We start from the raw sequence: 20,122 nt of genomic DNA, 5'->3' as shown, positions 1-20,122 counted from the left end.
AATAATCGAGTTTTAGGGTCCAAAATCCTTACCTCAATTAAGAACAATGGTTTCCTCTCTTCAAAATCGCCTCAAAGCTCTTTTCCCGTTCAAAAATGATGTTAGGTTTAATGGTCGCGGAGGGTTTATTTAAATACTGCTCACGCGTTTTACTGTTCACTTGGGTTACTGTTCATCTGAGTTACTGTTCATGCTGCTGTGAAAAATGCAGCAGCTTTTCTTCTAGTCTAAAATAATCCGTTAACCTTTCGAGATCCACCCCAGGCCATAGGAAATCTCAAAAGTTATACCAACACGTCCCATAACATCATTCGAACTTAGCCGAGCCTTCGAAACACCAAAAACAACATCAAAACACCAAAATTATATCAAATTCAGGCCTATGAATTTTGAAATTCCTAAATTACACCAATGACGCTGAAACTATCCAAAACAACTCCGATTGACCTGAAATTTTGCAGACATATCCAAAATGACATTACTAACATGTTCCAACTGTCAGAATTCTATTCTGACCCCGATAGCCTATTTTCCACTGCCGACCGGAAATCACCAAAAACTAACTTTCGCCAATTCAAGCCTAATTCTACACTGGACATCACAAAAATATTTCGGACACACTCCTAACTCCCAAATCACCTAACGAAGCTATCCGAACCATAAAATCCGCATTCTGAGGTCGTTTACCAATAAGTCAACTCTCAGTTGACTTTTCTAACTCTAAAGCTACTTTTAGAGACTAAATGTCTCAACCTTATCCAAACCATTCCGGATTCGATCCGACCAACGCGATACCACATAACACGGATAAACAAAGCATAAATAAGCAAAAATGGGGAAAAACGGAGCGGTAACTCATGAGAAGACTGGCCAGGTCGTCACAGGGTTGCTGGCCAGTGGATGAGGAAGCGCGTGTTCTCGCCATCTGCGAAAGAACAGAGTAGAAATTCAATTAGCATTGATAAACCAAACCGCACGACAAGAAGGAATAAATGTGAAGTTTTTCCTAACTCTGTAGCCTCTGGGGGATAAATACAGACGTCTCTATACCGATCCCTCAGACTCTACTAAGCTTGTATGTGAACTGTGAGACCCATGTAACCTAGAGCTCTGATACCAACTTGCCACGACCCGAATTTTCCTCCCTCGGGAGTCGTAATGGCGCCTACTAATGTGAGCTAGGCAAGCCGATTGTTTGAACAAATTACCTTTTTACCCATTTTATACTCTTTAACAATTATAAAGCAATAACGTGTAGACATCGAAAATTACAATAAGCGGAAGAAATGTAGTAAACTATTTGAAATATGTATCGAATATAACTGTTTGAGCCTCGACCACCCAGAACTGGTGTCACAATTTCACAGACGATCTAAGAATACTACATACAAAGTCTGAAAGATAAAAGATACACTATTTCTAAAATAAGTAAAGGAAACAGGATAAAGGAAATATGGGAGGTAACGCCAAGGCCCGCAAACGTCTACAGGACTACCTCAGGTCGCCTTTGTGGACTGAAAACAGCACCCTCACTGCGGTCCAAGCGCTCCGATATTAGTACCTGCACATAGTGTAGAGTGTAGTATCAGCACAACCGACCCCATATGTTGGTAAATGTCTAGACTAACCTCGGCAAAGTAGTGACGAGGCTAGGACCATACTACCAAATAAACTTGTGCAGTTATATCATATACAGCGGAAATAGAAGTAGATAATTACAGTTAAAATTGGGTAACTTCGGGGAATAACAAATAACAACAGAATATCAAGAGAATATAACGAAACCAAAATCCAATTACTAACAAGGATAAGGAAAACAAATGCAGAATTCACTTTCATTTCACATCTTATTGCAGGCGTATAATCCGATCCCATTTCGTGTGTCTCGTTGCAAGTGTGTAACCCGTTCCCATTTCATATATCACATTGCAGGCGTGCAACCCACTTCTATTTCATATATCTTGTTGCAGGCGTGCAACCCGCTCCCATTTCACATATCTTGTTGCAAGCATGCAACCCGCTCCCATTTTACATATCTTGTTGCAGGCGTGCAACCCGCTCCCATTTCACATATCTTGTTGCGGACGTGCAACCCGCTCTCATTTCATATATCTTGTTGCAGGCGTGCAACCCTCTCCCATTTCTTTTATCAACACCAATCATAAAAGGGTCCCGGCAAGGGAATAATAATATCAAAACAAACATCCCAGCAAGGGAACAATAATATGACAATAACATCCTGGCAAGGGAAATTAATGATAATAATGTCCCGGGATGGGAACAATAATGATAATAACATCCCGGCAAGGGAACAATAATGATAATAACATGTGAAGCGCAATAAACCACAACGGAGTCATAACAATTACAATACAAGACTCACGGGCATACTTGACACTGACATATAGATACTCGTCACCATGCCTATACATCGTACTCCGCTATTAACACGTAGCAAATAAGACACGACTCCTAATCCCTCAAGCTAAGGTTACACCAAACACTTACCTCGATGCCATGAACACAATTCAATCCTCAACTATCACTTTACCTCTTGATTCCACCACCAACTCGCTTGTATCTAGCCACAAGTTACTTAATAATATTAATAAGTACTAAATGAATCATTTCTAATGCATGGAAATAAGTTTTCTAAATGTTTTCCCAAAAAGTCAAAAATTTCCCCTGGTCCCACATGGTCAAAATCCGATGTTCGAACCAAAACCCGATTACCCATTCCCCCACGAACTCAAATATATAATTTGTTTTGAAATCGAACCTCAAATCGAGGTCCAAATCCCCCATTTTTGAAAAAACTTAGGTTCTACCCAAAACACCCAATTTCCCCCATGAAAATCATTGATTTTGAATTGAAATCATGTGAAAAGATGTTAATGGTTGAAGAAAACGAGTTAAAATTGACTTACAATCGATTTGGAAGAAGAGTTGTCATTGAAAAATCGCCCAAGAATGTTTTGGTTTTGAAAGAGTGTGAAAAATGAAAGATTTTCGGCTAAGTTATAAAATTACAGGTTGCAGATGTCGCAATTGCGACTAGGCTTTGCAATTGAGAACCCAGACTTCTGCTAAGCTCACATTTGCGAGGCGACCTTCGCATTTGCGAAGTCACTTTTGCGAACCACATGTCGCATTTGCGACGACTGACCAAAAGGGGGAAACATCGCATTTGCGATAAATTCCCCGCAATTGCAAGGAAGGCTGGTCTGGGCTATTTTCGCATTTGCGACATAGCCTTCGCATTTATGAGCCAGGCTTCGCAAATGCGAATCTTGCAGGCATGCAATGCAACAGTTGAAATCTGCAACTCTCCAAGTCCAAAATTCACCCTCACGGCCTATCCAAAACTCACCCGAGCCCTCGGGGCTCCAAACCAATCATGCACACCAATCTAAAAATATCATACGGACTCGCCCGTGTATTCAAATCATAAAAATAACATCAACAACTCTGAATTTAGCATCAAAATTATGAAATTTTGTAAGAACATCAAATTTCCCAATTTCGTCAAATAAGGTCTGATTCATATCATTTCAAGTCCGTTTCCTACCAAATTTCACAGGTTCGACTCAAATCATATATAAGACTTGTACCGGGCTCTAGAACAAAAATACGAGCCTGATAACATCAAACTTTAAACACATTTCACTTTCAAAAACTCATAAATATTCCAGAAAATAATTTTCTTCAAAAATTCATTTCTCGGGCTTGGCACCTCAAAATTCGATTCTGGGCATACACCCAAGTCCCATATTTTCCTACGGACCCTCCGGGACCGTCAAATCACGGGTCCGAATCCGTTTACCCAAAATATTGATCGAAGTCAACTTAAACTCATTTATTAGGCAAAATTCATCATTTTTCACAGATTTTCAGATAATGGCTTTTCGGCTACGCACCCAGACTACGCACGCAAATCGAGGTGAGATAGAAAGAGGTTTTTAAGGCCTCTGAATGCAAAATTTATTTTTAAAATAAGTGATGAACTTTTGGGTCATCACACGATGATTTAAAATTAATTGCGCCTAAAGCAAGCTACGATGTTCATAATTATCTACTTCTAAGTCGGTGATTTGAGCTTCTCATAAGTTCTGTCACTATGGTTATGAGATGGATTGGCAAGAAAAATGTTCAGTTACATTATCCGAAACCAAAGCAATCAAGATAAAGGCATTCTGTTTTGATAGACTCAGATAAATTGGTCTCTTTTCCTCGGCCAAGGTAAAGGTGTTACGATCTGAAGTGACTGTAATCTACTTTTGTTGGATGAAGCAAACTTATCATCACTGACTACAACTTTCATGGACAATGAGAAAGAAATGTTAAGAATGAACTTCTACTTTGGAATGATGTATTCTGTTAACTTTATCATCTATGTTCTTATAAGAGTTCCTTATTTTTAGCAAAATTTACAACAACCAAAAAAACAAAGTAAAAATAAAAATAAAAGAGCTTCAAGTTTTAGAGTAAATACTAAACTAAAATTTGAATTAATTAGTACACAAATGACTACTTTCAATGCCTATGAAGTTTTAATTGAGCTAGGCACTAAAAAATTCTAAATTCCATACCAACAATGATGGTATTTCACCTCCGAGCCATAGATCTGCTAGACCACCTCCATATATATAAGAAATCCATTATAAGTTAACAAATAATCTAAACCTTAACAAATACATACTGCTCGTTCAAACCATAGAATTGCCTTTTCATGATTGTTTCTTATTATTACTCAAATTTTCAGTATGGTTTTAGATATTCACCACATTGAACTTTAAAACCAAACCCAAGCTTGCAGTCAGAAATGAAAGAGCACTCAGTACACATGTCAATGAACAGCAATTGAGATTTCATATCAATAGGACATCCAAATAGCAATTACATCAATTGAGACCAAAAGCACATACCTTAACAGCAGTAGTGCAACTTATAATAGCCAAGTAAGGAATAAATTCAGCAAATTGGGGTTCAGCTACGCACAGAACAACAAAATCTACCAGCAAATGAGACTCTTACAGCTCAATTAAACTTCGAAGTTTCCAGAAAATATCCAGCTAAGGAACTGTGAGAGAATTAATGAGCATTGTCTGTGTGAGTGCGTATTTCTGATATCTTTATAGAGAGTGAGGCGTGTATCTATATTAGGAAAAAGGGGGGGTATGTTCTTGGTGATGATGAAAATGGAAAAGTCCTGAAATACCCAGATGCGTTGTTGCTCTTTTTCTAAGGGTGAGGTCTTCTGATTATTGTTCCCTAGTTTTTCTAATGTCTCTATAAAAATAAAAGGGGAAGGGATTATTCCTTTTCTTTGTTTTTTTCTTTTTTTCTTTAATTAATTAAAATCCTAAATTAAATTATAAATTGATCTAATCTGTAAAATCAAACGAATTATCTATTTATAATTTTTACAAAATTAATTAATCATAAATTGGTGAAGAGAAAATTACTAATCTAATATTAAGATCCAAAAAATGTAAACTGGACAATATTTTTTGTGATTTTTCATTTTAATAAAGCAATTACTTAACCAATTAATCCTAAAATATGAACACAAAACCTAATACGCAATGCATGAAATTTTGACATTTTTGGGGCATTTTTTCATGATTTTAATAAAAATTATACGTGCACAAAAAATGCAAACAATTAATAAAAATCCTATAAAATTGAAAACAATTTGGAAAAATCTATTTTCTTTAAATTTGTAGGAGTAATTCTGATAGAGCAAAAATCACATGCTCACAAATGCGACTTCCTTCACACGAACGCGAAGCTTCAGCTGCCCAAGCCTTCACGAACGCGATCCTACCTACGCGAACGCGATGCACAAACTCCTGGGGTCCCAGCTGCTCCAATTTACCCTGCGCGAACGTGACTCCTCTCACGCGTTCGCGATTCACTGGAATCCAAATCTACGCGACTCACGAACGCGAAGAACATTTTCTCCCCTAGACCCAGCTCTTCCTCATGAACGCGGGACAATCTTCGCGAATGCAAAGAACAAATTCTTCTGCAACAAAAACCAGCAAAATCTGCAACTCTTCAAAACCAAGAATTGGTCCGTTAACCACTCGAAACTCACCTGAGGCCCTCGAGATCTCAACCAAATATGCCAACATATTCCATAACATCATTCAAACTTGTTCCAACCTTCGGAACACTCAAAACAATGTCAAAACATCAAATCATCCTCAGATTCAAGCCTAAGGATTCCAAAACTTCCGAATCCCGCAATCGATCAAAAAGTCTATCAAACCTTTTCCGAATGACCTGAAATTTTACACACATGTCCCAAATGACACAACGGACCTACTCTAATTTTCGAAATTTCATTCCGACTCCGATATCAAAATTTTCACTGCCGATCGGAAAATGTCAAATTTTCAATTTCGCCAATTCAAGCCTAAATCTTCCATGGACCACCAAAATATATTCCGACCACGCTCCTAAGTCCCAAATCACCTAATAAAGCTATCCGAACCAACAGAATTCATATCCGAGACCTTCTACCTATAAGTCAATATCCGGTTGACTTTTCCAACTTAAGCTTATTCAAAAGAGACTAAGTGTCTCATTCTTCTACAAAATCACTCTGAACCCAAACCAACCAACCTGATACCACATAATACAGCTGAACAAGACATAAAGAAGCAGAAATGGGAGAAACGGAGCGGTAACTCATGAAACGAACGGTCGGGTTATTACAACTTATAAGTTGTAATGTAGGATAAGAGACAAATATGATATATTTGAGAAAGTAGTGACTAACCTTTCTAAGAACTTTAATACACTACACTTTGCTTCTAATCACTTTCTTGCCATGACCACTTTAATGTCTTGCCATGAAACCATAGACATTTAAAGCCTTCTTCATTAAGCACATAAACATATAGATATTACTAGCCCAAACAAAGATATGAAGGTGTTATTCTTCTTTTTTTATTCACTCTCCTTAATTGGGTATTTTTGTCTAGTACCATTTTTGTTTGTACACAAGTGCACATTGTCGGCCTATCTATGGTTCCACCTAAGAGCTACTCAATCTCTTTCTTTACTCTTCTAACTACTTAAATGCTTTTGGAGGTAAAGGTTCAACAAAATTGATTGAGAACAAAGAGGATTCGACTTGTAATGTGGTTGCAAAAGAAAAAGTCTATAGGCTCAAAAGGGGTGACTACGGATAATATTAGCACTGGTAGGCAAATATTCCCCAAGTACACGCAAGTTTACATAGTCGACAAGTAATAAAGTGACTCAAAAATCGGATGTCAAACTCACAGAGACTTAGATCAATCGTTAGCTAAGCAAACTAAAATCAATTTACTTGTCCAAAATATTTAAGAGTGACATTTTTCTATTAATCTACTATTGCGGAAATTAAACAAATAACAACTAAATTATCAAGAATGCGAATGTATATGATGAGATTTTAATTCAGAGGAGATGAAAATTCCAGGGTTGTGGTTGGTTTATCAATTCTATTAAGTTTAATAATCACACTTTTTAATCCAGATAATCTATGGTTGCGAATTAACCGGATCGTTTTATATGAATAGCATGTTCCCACAATACTACTCGTCTGCCCACAATATATCAAACCTATATTCCTATGGTATTGAGTTTATCATGAACGAATATAATACGATATTAAACTAAGCAAGACTGTTAGGTACATTCCTATCCTAACCGCGAAATCATTTCCCGAGCCACGGATTCAGAAAAAAAACTCTCTTTAATTTTACTCTAATCTAAACACCACTTTTCCAAGCATAACATAGATAGTAGGGTAAATTGGTAGCTACAACAATTCACAAATTAAAGCTAGAATTAAAGAAACAACCACAGGATGATAATCCGAATTGATGAAGATGTAATTAATAAAAGTTAATAATCATGTCAACCACAACCCTAGAACTAGGGTGCTTAGCCACTCATGTTCGTAGTACAATTTTTTAAGTATTTTGCATAAACAAGTTACAAAGAAAAGATAAAGGAATGAAGAACTCTATGATTTTCTCCTCCAAAAGTTGTTTTACGTGATATTCTTGCCTCCCGTTGCAAAACTCCTCTAAAAATAGTGTTTAATGACTATTTATATGTGTAGGGAAGAGACCCAAACGAAATAACCAAATCCAAAACCAAATAAGAGACAAAATAGGCTTTAAAAACCCGAAACACGTTCGCTACAGACCGTGCCTTGCGAGCTCTATAGCGCGCTCCACCTCGCTACAGATCGTGCCTCACAGTCTCTGTAGCGAGCTCCTCCTCGCGGTAAGCCTCGCGGCGCACTGCCAAACGCGAGCTAAATCTCTCGCATCGCCTGTTTTTTAGCGAGCAACGTCCCTGCCTCGCCTGCTGCTTCATTTTTGCACTCTGTTGCTTTGTCTTGATTTGCTTCGTTGCTTATTTTCTTTGTTTTACTCTTCAAAATCCTTTGCCTTGTTTCTTACAATTCATTCTTTTGTCTCTTTTTTTATTTTTATAATACTAACCTTAAATCATTGTCCAATAGATAAATACTCATGAACCATTCTTGTAGTGTATAAAATACACACTTTGCTTTCAATTTCGTCTTTAATGTATTTACGGATAAAATAAACTCAATTAAGTACAAATATAATATAGTTTAACATTAAAGCACTTATAATGTAAGGTAAGTAATGCACTAAAAATATGAAATGATAGTCAAACGTCACTACACCATTAGATTCAGAAGAATATAAATGTCTTATATCACGTTTTTTTTTACCACATCACATCAATGTTGTAATTTATTTACATTAATTAGTTTTCATAAAAATAGAATGAAGACCTCATTGCACCATAAGAGTAGCTAATGCCTCAGTATACATCGTTCTAAATAACTTTATTTAGATGACCAAATTAATATTCCCATAGCTCAAATACAACTAGTTATACCATATATATTTGAATTAATAGAAGATAAAATATTAAGATCGCACAATATTATGTACAATTACCCATACAATGTTGTCATTAATAAATATTTTAAGAAAGTAACATTTCTATCAGAAGTTGGGTAAGAAATGAATACAGAGATTTTCTAAAAAGAGTAGAATATGTTCAATTGATATGTGACTTGTAACATGAGAAACATAAGTAAGGCAGGTCAGTCTTTTTCCTTTGGCAAAATATCTTAAAACCCCCCCTAAATTTGACACGGGTTATTAGTTACAATCTTAAACTATTCGTGGTCTTAATTACCCTCTCAATTTGGCTTTTTGAGAGTCATTACCCCCCTGGACGATGATGTAGCAAAAAGTGGGTGCACTCGCCTGCCACGTGGATTTTTCTGTATATATGGCATTTTTTTTAAAAATAAAATATATTTTTACCTTTTTAAGAATGTTACTTTTTTAGATAATTTTTTTCGAATATAATTTTTAATAAAACTTGGATATGACTACATTATTTAGGCTAAATTTTTTTATTTGGCTAAAAATAATAAAGTTTTAGTTAATCTTTTTTTTTGAATTTGACCTGAAAATAAAGATTTATACAATTGAAATTAATAGTCAAGGCATCTAATCTAAAAGTTATAAAAAATAATTTATTTCAAACTACATATTTTTTATAACTTTTTAGATGCGTTGACTATTTATTTTAATTGTATAAATCTTTATTTTCAGGTCAAATTCAAAAAACAATTAACTAAAACTTTTTTATTTTTTGCTAAATAAAACTAAATAATGTAGTTCTATCTAAGTTTTATTATAAATTGTATTCGAAAAAATTATCTAAAAAATTAACATACTTAAAAAGGTAAAAATATATTTTATTTTTCAAAAAAAATGCCACGTATATAGAAAAATTCGTGTGGTAGGCGAGTACACCCATACTCTTTGCCACATTAACGTCCACCGGGGTAGTGGCTCTCAAAAGGCTAAGTTGAGGGGGGTAATTAAGACCACGAATAATATAAGGCTATAATTAATAATTCGTATCAAGTTTAAGAGAATTTTAAGGTATTTTGCCTTTTCCTTTTTATCTGTCTACTATAAGACAACTTAATAAAAATTTTACTAGATCAACTTAATATAAAAATCTTCACCAATTTAAGAGAATCTTGTTATATACCCCTTGATGGAAATAGGTATTAATGTATACGAAAAATGATAATTTTGGTCCTAAACTCTAAAACTAACTGTACAAGTCAAAATATCTGATAACTAAGAACAATCACTACAAACTAACCTTATGCATTAATTTTAGTATGAAATCCTTAAGGAAAAAAAAAAAAAGGATGGTCACCAAATTTATTTTTCAACTCACATATTGAAATCGTTAAGCATGATTACCCAAAGCAAGGAACTAATCACTGTAACAATCTCTAGGCAAGCCACCACTGTTCCTTCAATATAACAATCTCTAGACAAGAAAGTTATATCGCCAATGCTCATCGAACAGTTTATGTTCATGTGTGCCTGCAGGCTGCTGCTCATGAGAGACATTAATGAATATAACAAGATCAATTGAGAAAAAATATCACTTAAGCTTTTCATGGCATCAATGTCAGTGTTCTACTAAAATTTGTGAAGGAGATCAAATGCAAGTCTTAACAGATTAGACTACCAGACAAGCAAAGCAATCTCTTGGTAGAAACACAATTCCAGAGGCCCTTCAAGTTTTGACCAGAGAGCATGTCAAATATCTCTGTTGCAACAGTCGTCTTCTGCGTGCTACCCAATTCAACTTTCAGTTGTGATGCTACGTACACTTTTATTTACAATGTTGCACTAAGACTCCAAGCAACCTGGTTGACAATATGCTTAATACATTCTGCTAAGTCCCTGTAATTAAGATTTACAAACAATTGAAACATCATAACTGAGGAACCGAAAAGCAATATCACGTTCTATCCAGTGAAATATTGAAACTTAACTAACATTTGCAACATATTCAATACCCTTTAAACTAACAACAGATCTTGTACATAACTTCTATAGTGTAATAGCTAGCTAGCTGTCTTCTTTATGCCACCCATTCCCATATAATACTGGTTATATTATAATGTACAATCGAGCTCATACAAGTCTTACATAGCTTGACCTTCGCTCAAATAAAATTTTCAAAGCTCGAGCTTGAACTCAATTGTTAGCTTATTTACTGATGGATGATAAGCTCATCATGAACTCGTTGTTTTCCTCTACATTTTTTCTTATGCTACTTTGACAGTGAAAAAAGGCAGAAAAAATTTCAACATTTTGCTTTCAGCCAAAGACGAAAAGTGATGAACTCGATTCCATGAGAAATTCGCCGACAATAGTAACAAATTTTATTCTACCATCAAGAATTACAAATGGAATTGATCTAACATGCTCAAACAAAAACTATGCAGCATAAATTAGAGTTATTTGAAGCATTCATATACATAGGCAGTTCACTCCACCTACACAAAAATGTAAAGACATTTCTGGAGCCCTAAATAAGATTCCAATCACACAACATTGGATGATCCAGAAGATCATACTATCAGCTTCACATTTCTCTATCTTGAATTCTACCCATCCTAGGTCAACTGTCAGAAAGTTCATCCAAATGTTGTTTCCGTCCAAAAACTTTAATAGCACATCCAGCATAATGTTTTTAATGGGAGGCAGTTGGACCTTTTAAAGTAGAAGGGGATATTGAAATTTTTTCTACAGAGTCAAAGTCTGGAATTATATTTGATCTTTTATGGTTTTAGTGATCAGAAAAACTTTTTAAGTTTAGTATAAAAATTTAATGAACAAACTGATCCGTCATGCTTTCCATGACTCGAAAAACTTGTTATTAATTCAAGAAACCATGGAAAACATTGAGAATTTGCAGAGCATACCCCAGAAAATGACAAACAGATCTCACAAAACTTGAATCAAATTAAAAAGGTTTCCTTTTATATTACTACTCACCCATTGGCAGTCGTAGGAACATGCCATCCTGCTATATTGGCTGCATTTTGCAAAGCCTCCTTCCACTGCAGCACCTTCTCAAAACCAGAACTAGTTTTGCATCTGGCTAATGCTTCAGCAACTCCATTTTTTTGCTTGCGTACGTCCGATGGCTCAACATCAAGGAAGACAGGGAAAACTGTTGTTCCTTTGTTGTCAACGCACTCCATGATCTGAATGAGTTCTTCCAAGCACCATTTGGATGCAACATAGTTCTTTGAGAATATGATAATGGCAATTCTTGACTCCTGAATACTTCTCAACATTCCTGTTGCAATGTCTCTTCCTCTTACAAGTTCCATATCATCTTTAAATGTGTAAATTCCATTGTCTTCCAAACGTGCGTGGAGCTGGGTAGTAAAAGTTCTGCGGGTATCTTCCCCTCTAAAACTCAAGAAGACATCGTATTTCCATATTTGGGCCGATTTGTTTTGGGAAGCTATGGGAAATGTAGTTCTCGAGATCTGCAAATAGGAGAAAGAAGACGTACCCGATTTGGATTAATAATGGAAAAGGCTTGTTTATTTTTGTTATTTTAATTTCTGAATGATCTTATATAGTACTCCATCTAATATACCTTGGGGGAAAATGTAACTTTTACATGAAGAATTTTTACTGAACGTCTTAAGTTTTGGCTCTTAATACATCTTATTCTTTCGAATGTAACATCTTACCACTACTCTATTTTTTAGTGGTAAAATGTTAAATTTGCAAGAATTCTTTAGTTCGATAGATATTAATTGGTGTTCCTGTCAAAGGTTTTTAGGAAAAATGACACTGTATAGCAGCTCTCAAAATAATAGCCGAAAAATATATATTTTGTGTATTTTTTGTATATATACACATTCTGTATGTTATATACAAAAATTATACAAATATTATACACTTTTTCGGCTACCAAATGTGAATAGTTTCTGGCGCGGGCTAAAAGTAATAATACCCCTATTTTTTATTAAACGTCTTAATAATATTAATGCCTCATTTGTTTGCACTTAATGGAGGTCTGAATCTTAACCATTCAGATCTCAGATATTAAGTGCGTTTATTTTTTAAGTTTGAATCCTAATAATTTAGATCTTAATAGTTAAGTGTGTTTTTTTTTAATTTTTCAATCACTTAGGCCTCATTTGTTTTTTTTAAGATTAAGACGCTGAATCTGAATACACATCTGAATATCAAGATGTGTATTAAAATTAAGACATCTGAATCTGAATACATATTTGTATATTAAGATGTATATTAAGATCTGAATACTAAATGATTAAGGTTGTTTGATTTTTAACATCTGAATGTATAAAATTTATCTTCATTTGAAAATTAATAAACATAAAATTCAAATGAAATACTAATTAAACTAATATTCTATCAATAAAAAATAATTTTTTTAAGAATATGGTAGTTGCTGGTGGTGATAGCTAACGGTGGTGCTTGTGAATGTCAACTAGAGGTGTTGGTTTGCGGTAGATTTGATTGATGGTTGTGGTTCAGGATAGTAGCTAGTGGTGATTAGTAGTGGTGGCGATTATGATTGAGGATGGTGGTGGTGATAGTTAATAATGGCGGGTGGTGGTGGTAGTTGTGATTGAGGAAGGTGGTGGTGGGTGGTGGTAGTTAATAATGATGTGCAGTGCCGATTATGGTTGTTGATGGTGATGGGGTGGTTAGTTGTGATAGTTGAGGTGGATGAGTATTGTTTGTGTTTGAGAATGATAGTGGTGGGAATGGTGCGGATGGTGGGCGGTGGTAGTCGATTATGATCGCGAATATGATTGAGGATGATGGTGGTAGTGGTGGTAGTTGAGTATGGTGGTGGTGGTGGCGGGCATAGTGATACATGGTAATGGTAGGCGGTGGCGACAATTAATAATGGATATGGATAACAACATCTTAATGAAATTAAGTCTCTATTAAGGATCTTAATCATACAGACCTATTCAGACCCATTAAGTGGTTATGAAGCAAAAAAAATAAACACACTTAATGATTAAGATCTGAATAATTAAGATTCAGACTTTACAAACAAACGCACTTAATGTGTAAGATCTGAATGATTAAGATTCAGACCTCCGTTAAGTTCAAACAAACGAGGCCTTAATGAGTCTGAATAAGTCTTATTAATTAAGATCTATAACAAACACTTAATTTCATTAAGATGCTATCATTCACATTCACTACTAACTGCCACCACCGTCCACCATTATCACCTGCCACCATGCATCATACAACCACCACCATCCTCAATTACCACCACCATCCTCAATTACCACCACCTCTCACCACCAAACTCAAACACCATCCCTGGCCACCACTATCCTCAACCATAGTCGTCGCTGCTATTATTATTGACTACCATCACCCCTAACCCCACCATTATTGACTACCATCACCCCTAACCCCACCATTATAGACTACCACTACCCGCCAACCCTGTCATTATCAACTAATGTCGCCGCCACCATCCTCAACCACAACCGCCCACCCACTCACCTCAACTACCACCATCACCTACACCACCATCACCCACCACCACTATCCTCAACCATAAGTACCACTACGAATCACCACTAGCTACTACCTAGAACAACCACCATCAATCATAACCGCCACCAACCACCGCCTCCAGCCGGCATCCATAAGCGCCACCATCAGCATCACCACCACTAACTACTATATTATCTTTAGAAAATATTTATTAATAAAATATTAAATTAATTAGTATTTTATTTGAAATTTTTTATTTATTAATTTTTAAATAAGGATAGATTTTATACATTCATATGTTGAAAAACAAATAATCTTAATTATTTAGTATTTAGATATTAATACACATCTTAAATATACCGATGCGTATTCAGATTCAAATGTTTTAATCTAGATGTGCATTCAGATTCAGACATCTTAACCTTTAAAAAAACAAATGAGGCTTAAGACTCCGAAAAATATCGGAATGATTTAAACATATAAGAGCTAGAAGGTAGTCCTGAGAGAAAGAAAAACCAGCACACTTGATAGGCTGACAAGCCTCCATTAAGTGCAAACAAAATGAGCATAAGCCACTCTCGATGTACGTACTCTCTCAACCTTGGTAACTAGTGGCCCAATGCATGTGAGAAGGAATGATGATGGGGATAGCTAGATAGAGGGGAGAAGTGGGGCGGGAAGTTTTTTTTTCTTTTTTCTTTCCATCTATGGCTATTTCTAGATATTAGACAAGAAGATGAATATTTTTACTAACCAAATAACTGAAAAAAATAAGAAATGTAATTTAATGATGTCAATCTAAGAAAATACTCCACAACTTGTAACTTTCAGATATAGAAAAAATGTTCTAGTCCAAGAGTATGTCATAATGGGAAATCTCTAGCAAGCTACCATTAGTGGATATACATGCATACCTGATGTGCTAAAAAAACAGCATTTATGTAACTATCAAGCCACAGATCCCATAGCTTGTCCTGATCAACATCATGCGCCACTTGCTGACCCATCTGTTCTATTAAATCATGCATCTCAATCCTTCCTTCCGAAATATATAAAAGTAAATTTTTTGCAAGGAAGTTTATTCCAATTTCTGATTTGAAGCCAAACTTATTCAGTATCTGTATCACATCATCTTTCTTCTTTCCTTTATAGGAGCACGCAATATAAAGAAATATATTCTTGTCTTCATTGTCCAATCCATCTAGACTTAAGCTGAGTAGCTTAACAATGTTATCGTTATCTCCGCCAGTATCTTCGAGTCTTTCTATTGCACTTGTCCACTCTTTCATGCCTCGTTTGTAGAGGAAAGAACCCAGGATCTCAAGAGCTAAGGGTAGACCACAGGCATAATTTACTATACAACAAGAGAGCTTTTCATACTCTTTATTAGGAGACCCTTGCTGAAAGGCATACCAACTAAAAAGTTCAAGGGCCTCATGTCTAGCCAATTCAGGGACAGAATATAACTCATTGTGGCTACAAAGTAAATCTGCATTTCTAGTTGTTGTAATGATTCTACTGCCATCACCAAACCAATCACGCTTTCCAACTAAACATTCCAATTGCTTATCGTCGTCCACATCATCGAGAACAATTAAAACCTTCTTGGAACGGAGCATTGTTCTTATCACTTTCACTCCTTCATCAACACTTGTTAGATGAAGGTCTGAATGTTGGCACTCTAAGATTTGTAAAAGAAGACTCTCTTGCAAATACTTTAGGCCTTCGGTCTTTGAAACCGCCCTAACATTTGCAACGAAACAAGACCCTTCAAACTGACAAGAAATCTTGTCAAAAATTGCTCTTGCAACCGTTGTCTTCCCTACACCAGCCCTTCCACATATCCCAAGAAAATGAACATCATCTAATCCGACCTTCAACAATGACTCGACTTTATTTACACGGGATTCAATTCCCAATTGATATTTTACAATGGTTGAAACTCTCCCTTCCTCACAGCGATAAATCTCCTTCACAATTAGTTCAATACATTTTTCCTCATCCCTCTGTCAAGGTAGAAATGTAAAAAGTAAGAAGAATAAAACATTTGACACGTAATACCTTAATGAGCAAGCGTAAAGCAATACCGACATTCCAGCATATGCAACATCGAAACATATCTGACATTTGCAAGAAAACAACATCAAATTGACATTCAGATTTTTTTCAGGAAAAAAAAAGGTTTATTGCAATTGTTGGCTTCTCTATGACACCAGTTCCCCATTTCCCGACCAAACTAATAACGGCAAATTCCATATCCAAAAGGGACCTTTACTTTACCTGTTGCTAAGATAGAAACATATATTTTGATTCAACCAAAAATGAGAAAGATTCTTAATTGAATTTTCAGGGATTTGATTCAACCAATTAAGAAGAGGAAAACACAAGCTCATGGATCTAAGAAGAGGAACCAATTTCATATTTGCTGGAACTATCAATTAATTACTCCCATTGAATAGTTAATTCAACCACAATGAAGATAAAATACACCAGTTCACAGCAATATATTGAGCTGCTATTTACCTTTTGACAGTTTTACGAGCATCTGGTCCTGCGAAATTGGGTGCTTTGCATAGAGCATCCTTCCACCTCTGTAACTTTACCCAATAATCAGTATCCTGTTCCTGCAAATCTGCCTCAAGCTGGACCAGCGCTCTAGCGAAGCTATTACTTTGCATGCGTACATCAGATGGTTCAACGTTATAGAAGACCAACAAGACTTTCTGTCCCTTCGTTTCGACGCATTCTATAATTTTGGTGAGTTCCTCTAAGCACCAGGTGGATGAAGCATAGTTCTCGGAGAAGACGATAACGGCATATCTTGAGCTCTCAATGCCTTTAAAGAGTTGTGTTGAAATGGGCTTTCCTCTTTCAACCCTCACATCATCTTTAAATGCGCTTATTCCCGTCTCTTCTAGGCGTTTGCGGAGAGGTTCAACAAAGTTATCGCGGGTATCTTCCCCTCTAAAACTCAAGAAGGTATCATATTTCCATTTTTTAATGGATTCGTTTGGGAAAGCCATGGAAAAATAATTTAGGAGTTCCAGCAATCCGCAAGAAATTACTGACAAGGAAGAAGTAGCTAATCCACATTATATAAAAGAGCACAGAGTTAGCAAAAAGAAAGATAAACGATAACAAGAGGGATGGAAATTTCCAGGAATATTAAACCCAAATCTCTCTGACCCCTTCTCTCTCTCTCTCTCTCTCTCGAGATCGATCTCGACAACGACGCTTTAACCATTGACCTTAAATACGGAGAGCCGATGGGTCTTTGCCCATTTCCCAGAACAGTTTCAAAACGTCCGCGACACAGTTCACACCAAACATGATTTGCTTTCAAAATTTTACAAGCGAAGAATGTGTTTAAAATCCAGAAGAAACAAACAAAAAAAAAAAGAACTGTTTTTAAAATTGCTACTCCTTTTTCAATTTACGGGGCAAAACTTGATAGGGCACTAATTTAAGGGAAAAAAATACTTTTAAAACTTATAAATATTAAAAATGTCAATTTGCTATTAATATAATATAAATCTTGTGGAATAAAAATTAAATAAAATAATATTGAACAAAAAATTAGATAAGAAAAATAGAGATGAAAATGTAGAGATATTTCTCTTATTCAAGTGTATATAATCCATGAGCCAAAATTATAGTTACAAAGGCACATCCTCAAAATAAAAAATAAAGTTATGTCATTAAATCGATAAGAATTAAATGGACATCCACTTTAATTAATTATATTCATAACAATAAAAACATAATCACTGAATTAGGTGTTGTTGCTCCCAAACGTATACGCAAGTATACGTGGTCGACAAGTAATATAAAATTATAAGTCCAGATATCGTACCCACAGGGACTTGTGATTAACTATCAACTAAATTAAACCAAACAATTAATCTATTCAAGCAAATCATAACGTATGAATATTTAACTAAAATTAATCTAAAGTAACAAATTAAGAGATTAAAGAAAACAACGACAAACTTAAAGCCGAATTCAATGTGAGTGAATATTCTAGAGCTATGGGTTAGCTAACAATCCGTTGAGTTTTTCAATTAAATAGTCTAATTAATTTATCTGGTGTATTGGTTGACAGGGTTAACATTGCTCGTAGCCTTCCCCGAATTACAACTTGCCTATTCAAGCTAATCTAACGCATATATTCCTATGGAATTAAAATTAACAAGAACGCATTAATAATTCCTGTATAATAACCAAGCAAGGCAATTAGGTATATTCTTATCCTAACTGCAAATCCGCACCCCTCAGGGTTAAGATCTTGCTCTACTCAATCTTATATGCAATCTAGAATTTTCTCTCCCGAGTTCATTCCTAGATTCGTAGATAGTAGCCAATTGGGGATCAGACAATCAAATAATTAAGCGCAAGATTGAATAAATAAACTAATATGATAAAATAATAAGAAAAATTCAAGCTTCAAACCACAACGTTCATGTAGCACCCAAAATTCTAGAACTAATAAACTATGAAACTAAAGGAAGAGAAGAGAAGAAAAACTAATTAGAAGCCTCCTCCAAGCGTGGTGTGTGTTCCTCCACGTCAATTCTCTCTAAAATAGTCTCCCCTAGGTCTAATATGTGTCAAAAGTCCTCAAAATAGCATTTTTATATGTATTTATACCAAGTAGGGTTGGGCCCAGACGAAACACCCTTTCCTGCGCGAAATAGGACTCTAGCTTTGTAAAATTTGTACAGGCGCGCCGCACTATGCGGAGGCTCATGCGGCGCAGTAGTGAGAATTTACGAAAATTCAAAACGTGAAAGTTGTAGCCCTTTCAAATAGCTTTCCAACAATATATTGTGGAGCCCAAACGGAGTTCTGAGCGAAACGTTATGTGCATTTTACTAGACAATGTATCGTATGCCCGTTCGATTCTTCGTTTTGTTCTTAACTATCATCCATTGATCCCCGAATATGATCCCGACTTAATTTCTTGGGCTTTTACTCAGACTTAAAAGCTCCAAATCACTTGAATTCATTCCATAATGCCTACATAGATTGGAATCACTCCTACGAGGCATAAAATGAATATTTAGTGAAAAACACTAGCGATTAAAGCTCAAACTCAATTAAAGTGCAGTAAATTAGAGTGTAATAAGCGACTAAACTACTTAATCATAGCCTATCATCAACACCCCACACTTAAACCATTACTCGTCCTCGAGCAATCAAATTACACTTTATATATACACGACCTTTTTAAATAGCTCTCCTAACTCATCATGCCAAGAATATTTAAAATAGACTAAGCGCAAGAGTGTAGCATTTTCACCTCAAGATTTGACTCACAAGTACCACGCATTATTCGCAACTCACCCACTTACTCTAACATAGAGGTCACTGAAATTACCTTTCTTTCATGAATCAAGTGTCTCACACAACAAAAGAGATTAGTTACATACAATAAAATTTAAGAATACTTAGGAACTCAAGATAGAAAGAATTCACTCATTCTCAGAAATAACATTCATATGCCACAAAAGATGCACCATAGGCTTGCCCGTAGTGTACTACTCTACTAATTGAGCTCATTCAATCTAGGATCAAGTATGACTTTATTTGGTTGTAATGTAGGTTGCGGGACGGGTAGGATACATTTAGATATAAGAGTGACTACACCTCCCTAAGCACTTTAATACATACAT

At 35.6% G+C, this 20,122-nt stretch overlaps 1 protein-coding gene and 1 long non-coding RNA gene across 3 annotated transcripts; both read right to left on the bottom strand.

Moving 5' to 3' along the window:
- Positions 1–1,289: 1,289 nt before the first annotated feature.
- LOC107765879 (uncharacterized) lies at positions 1,290–5,254 on the bottom strand. Its single transcript, XR_001643524.2, has 2 exons — positions 4,926–5,254; positions 1,290–1,561 (listed from the first exon to the last, which is right to left on the bottom strand). It is a non-coding gene; the product is annotated as an uncharacterized LOC107765879 (long non-coding RNA).
- Positions 5,255–10,093: 4,839 nt separating this feature from the next.
- LOC107765878 (disease resistance protein Roq1) lies at positions 10,094–17,879 on the bottom strand. Of its 2 annotated transcripts, XM_016584576.2 has the most exons (5): positions 16,974–17,879; positions 16,542–16,570; positions 15,365–16,456; positions 11,931–12,433; positions 10,094–10,829 (listed from the first exon to the last, which is right to left on the bottom strand). In XM_016584576.2, the coding sequence occupies exons 1-5, from the start codon at positions 17,029–17,031 to the stop codon at positions 10,763–10,765; spliced, it is 1,749 nt and encodes a 582-aa protein (XP_016440062.1). In that variant the 5' UTR covers positions 17,032–17,879; the 3' UTR covers positions 10,094–10,762. The 2 variants fall into 2 exon arrangements, with proteins under 2 accessions (XP_016440062.1, XP_075075283.1); XM_075219182.1 differs by lacking the exon at positions 16,542–16,570 and having other exon boundaries at positions 15,365–16,454.
- Positions 17,880–20,122: the final 2,243 nt, after the last annotated feature.

Source organism: Nicotiana tabacum, chromosome 8, assembly GCF_000715075.1.
Source record: "Nicotiana tabacum cultivar K326 chromosome 8, ASM71507v2, whole genome shotgun sequence".
Taxonomy (NCBI): Eukaryota; Viridiplantae; Streptophyta; class Magnoliopsida; order Solanales; family Solanaceae; genus Nicotiana; species Nicotiana tabacum.
This window is presented reverse-complemented; position numbering and strand designations above follow the sequence as displayed.

What these genes read in the sequence shown, in the direction of transcription:
- LOC107765878 (XM_075219182.1), bottom strand. Translation starts at nt 17,473, where the DNA reads ATGGCTTTCCCAAACGAATCCATTAAAAAATGGAAATATGATACCTTC. An exon ending in GCTCGTAAAACTGTCAAAAG is followed by an intron (nt 16,455 to 16,973) that starts GTAAATAGCAGC and finishes ACCTTGACAGAG; the next exon opens with GGATGAGGAAAAATGTATTG. An exon ending in CTGTTTTTTTAGCACATCAG is followed by an intron (nt 12,434 to 15,364) that starts GTATGCATGTAT and finishes TCCTATTTGCAG; the next exon opens with ATCTCGAGAACTACATTTCC.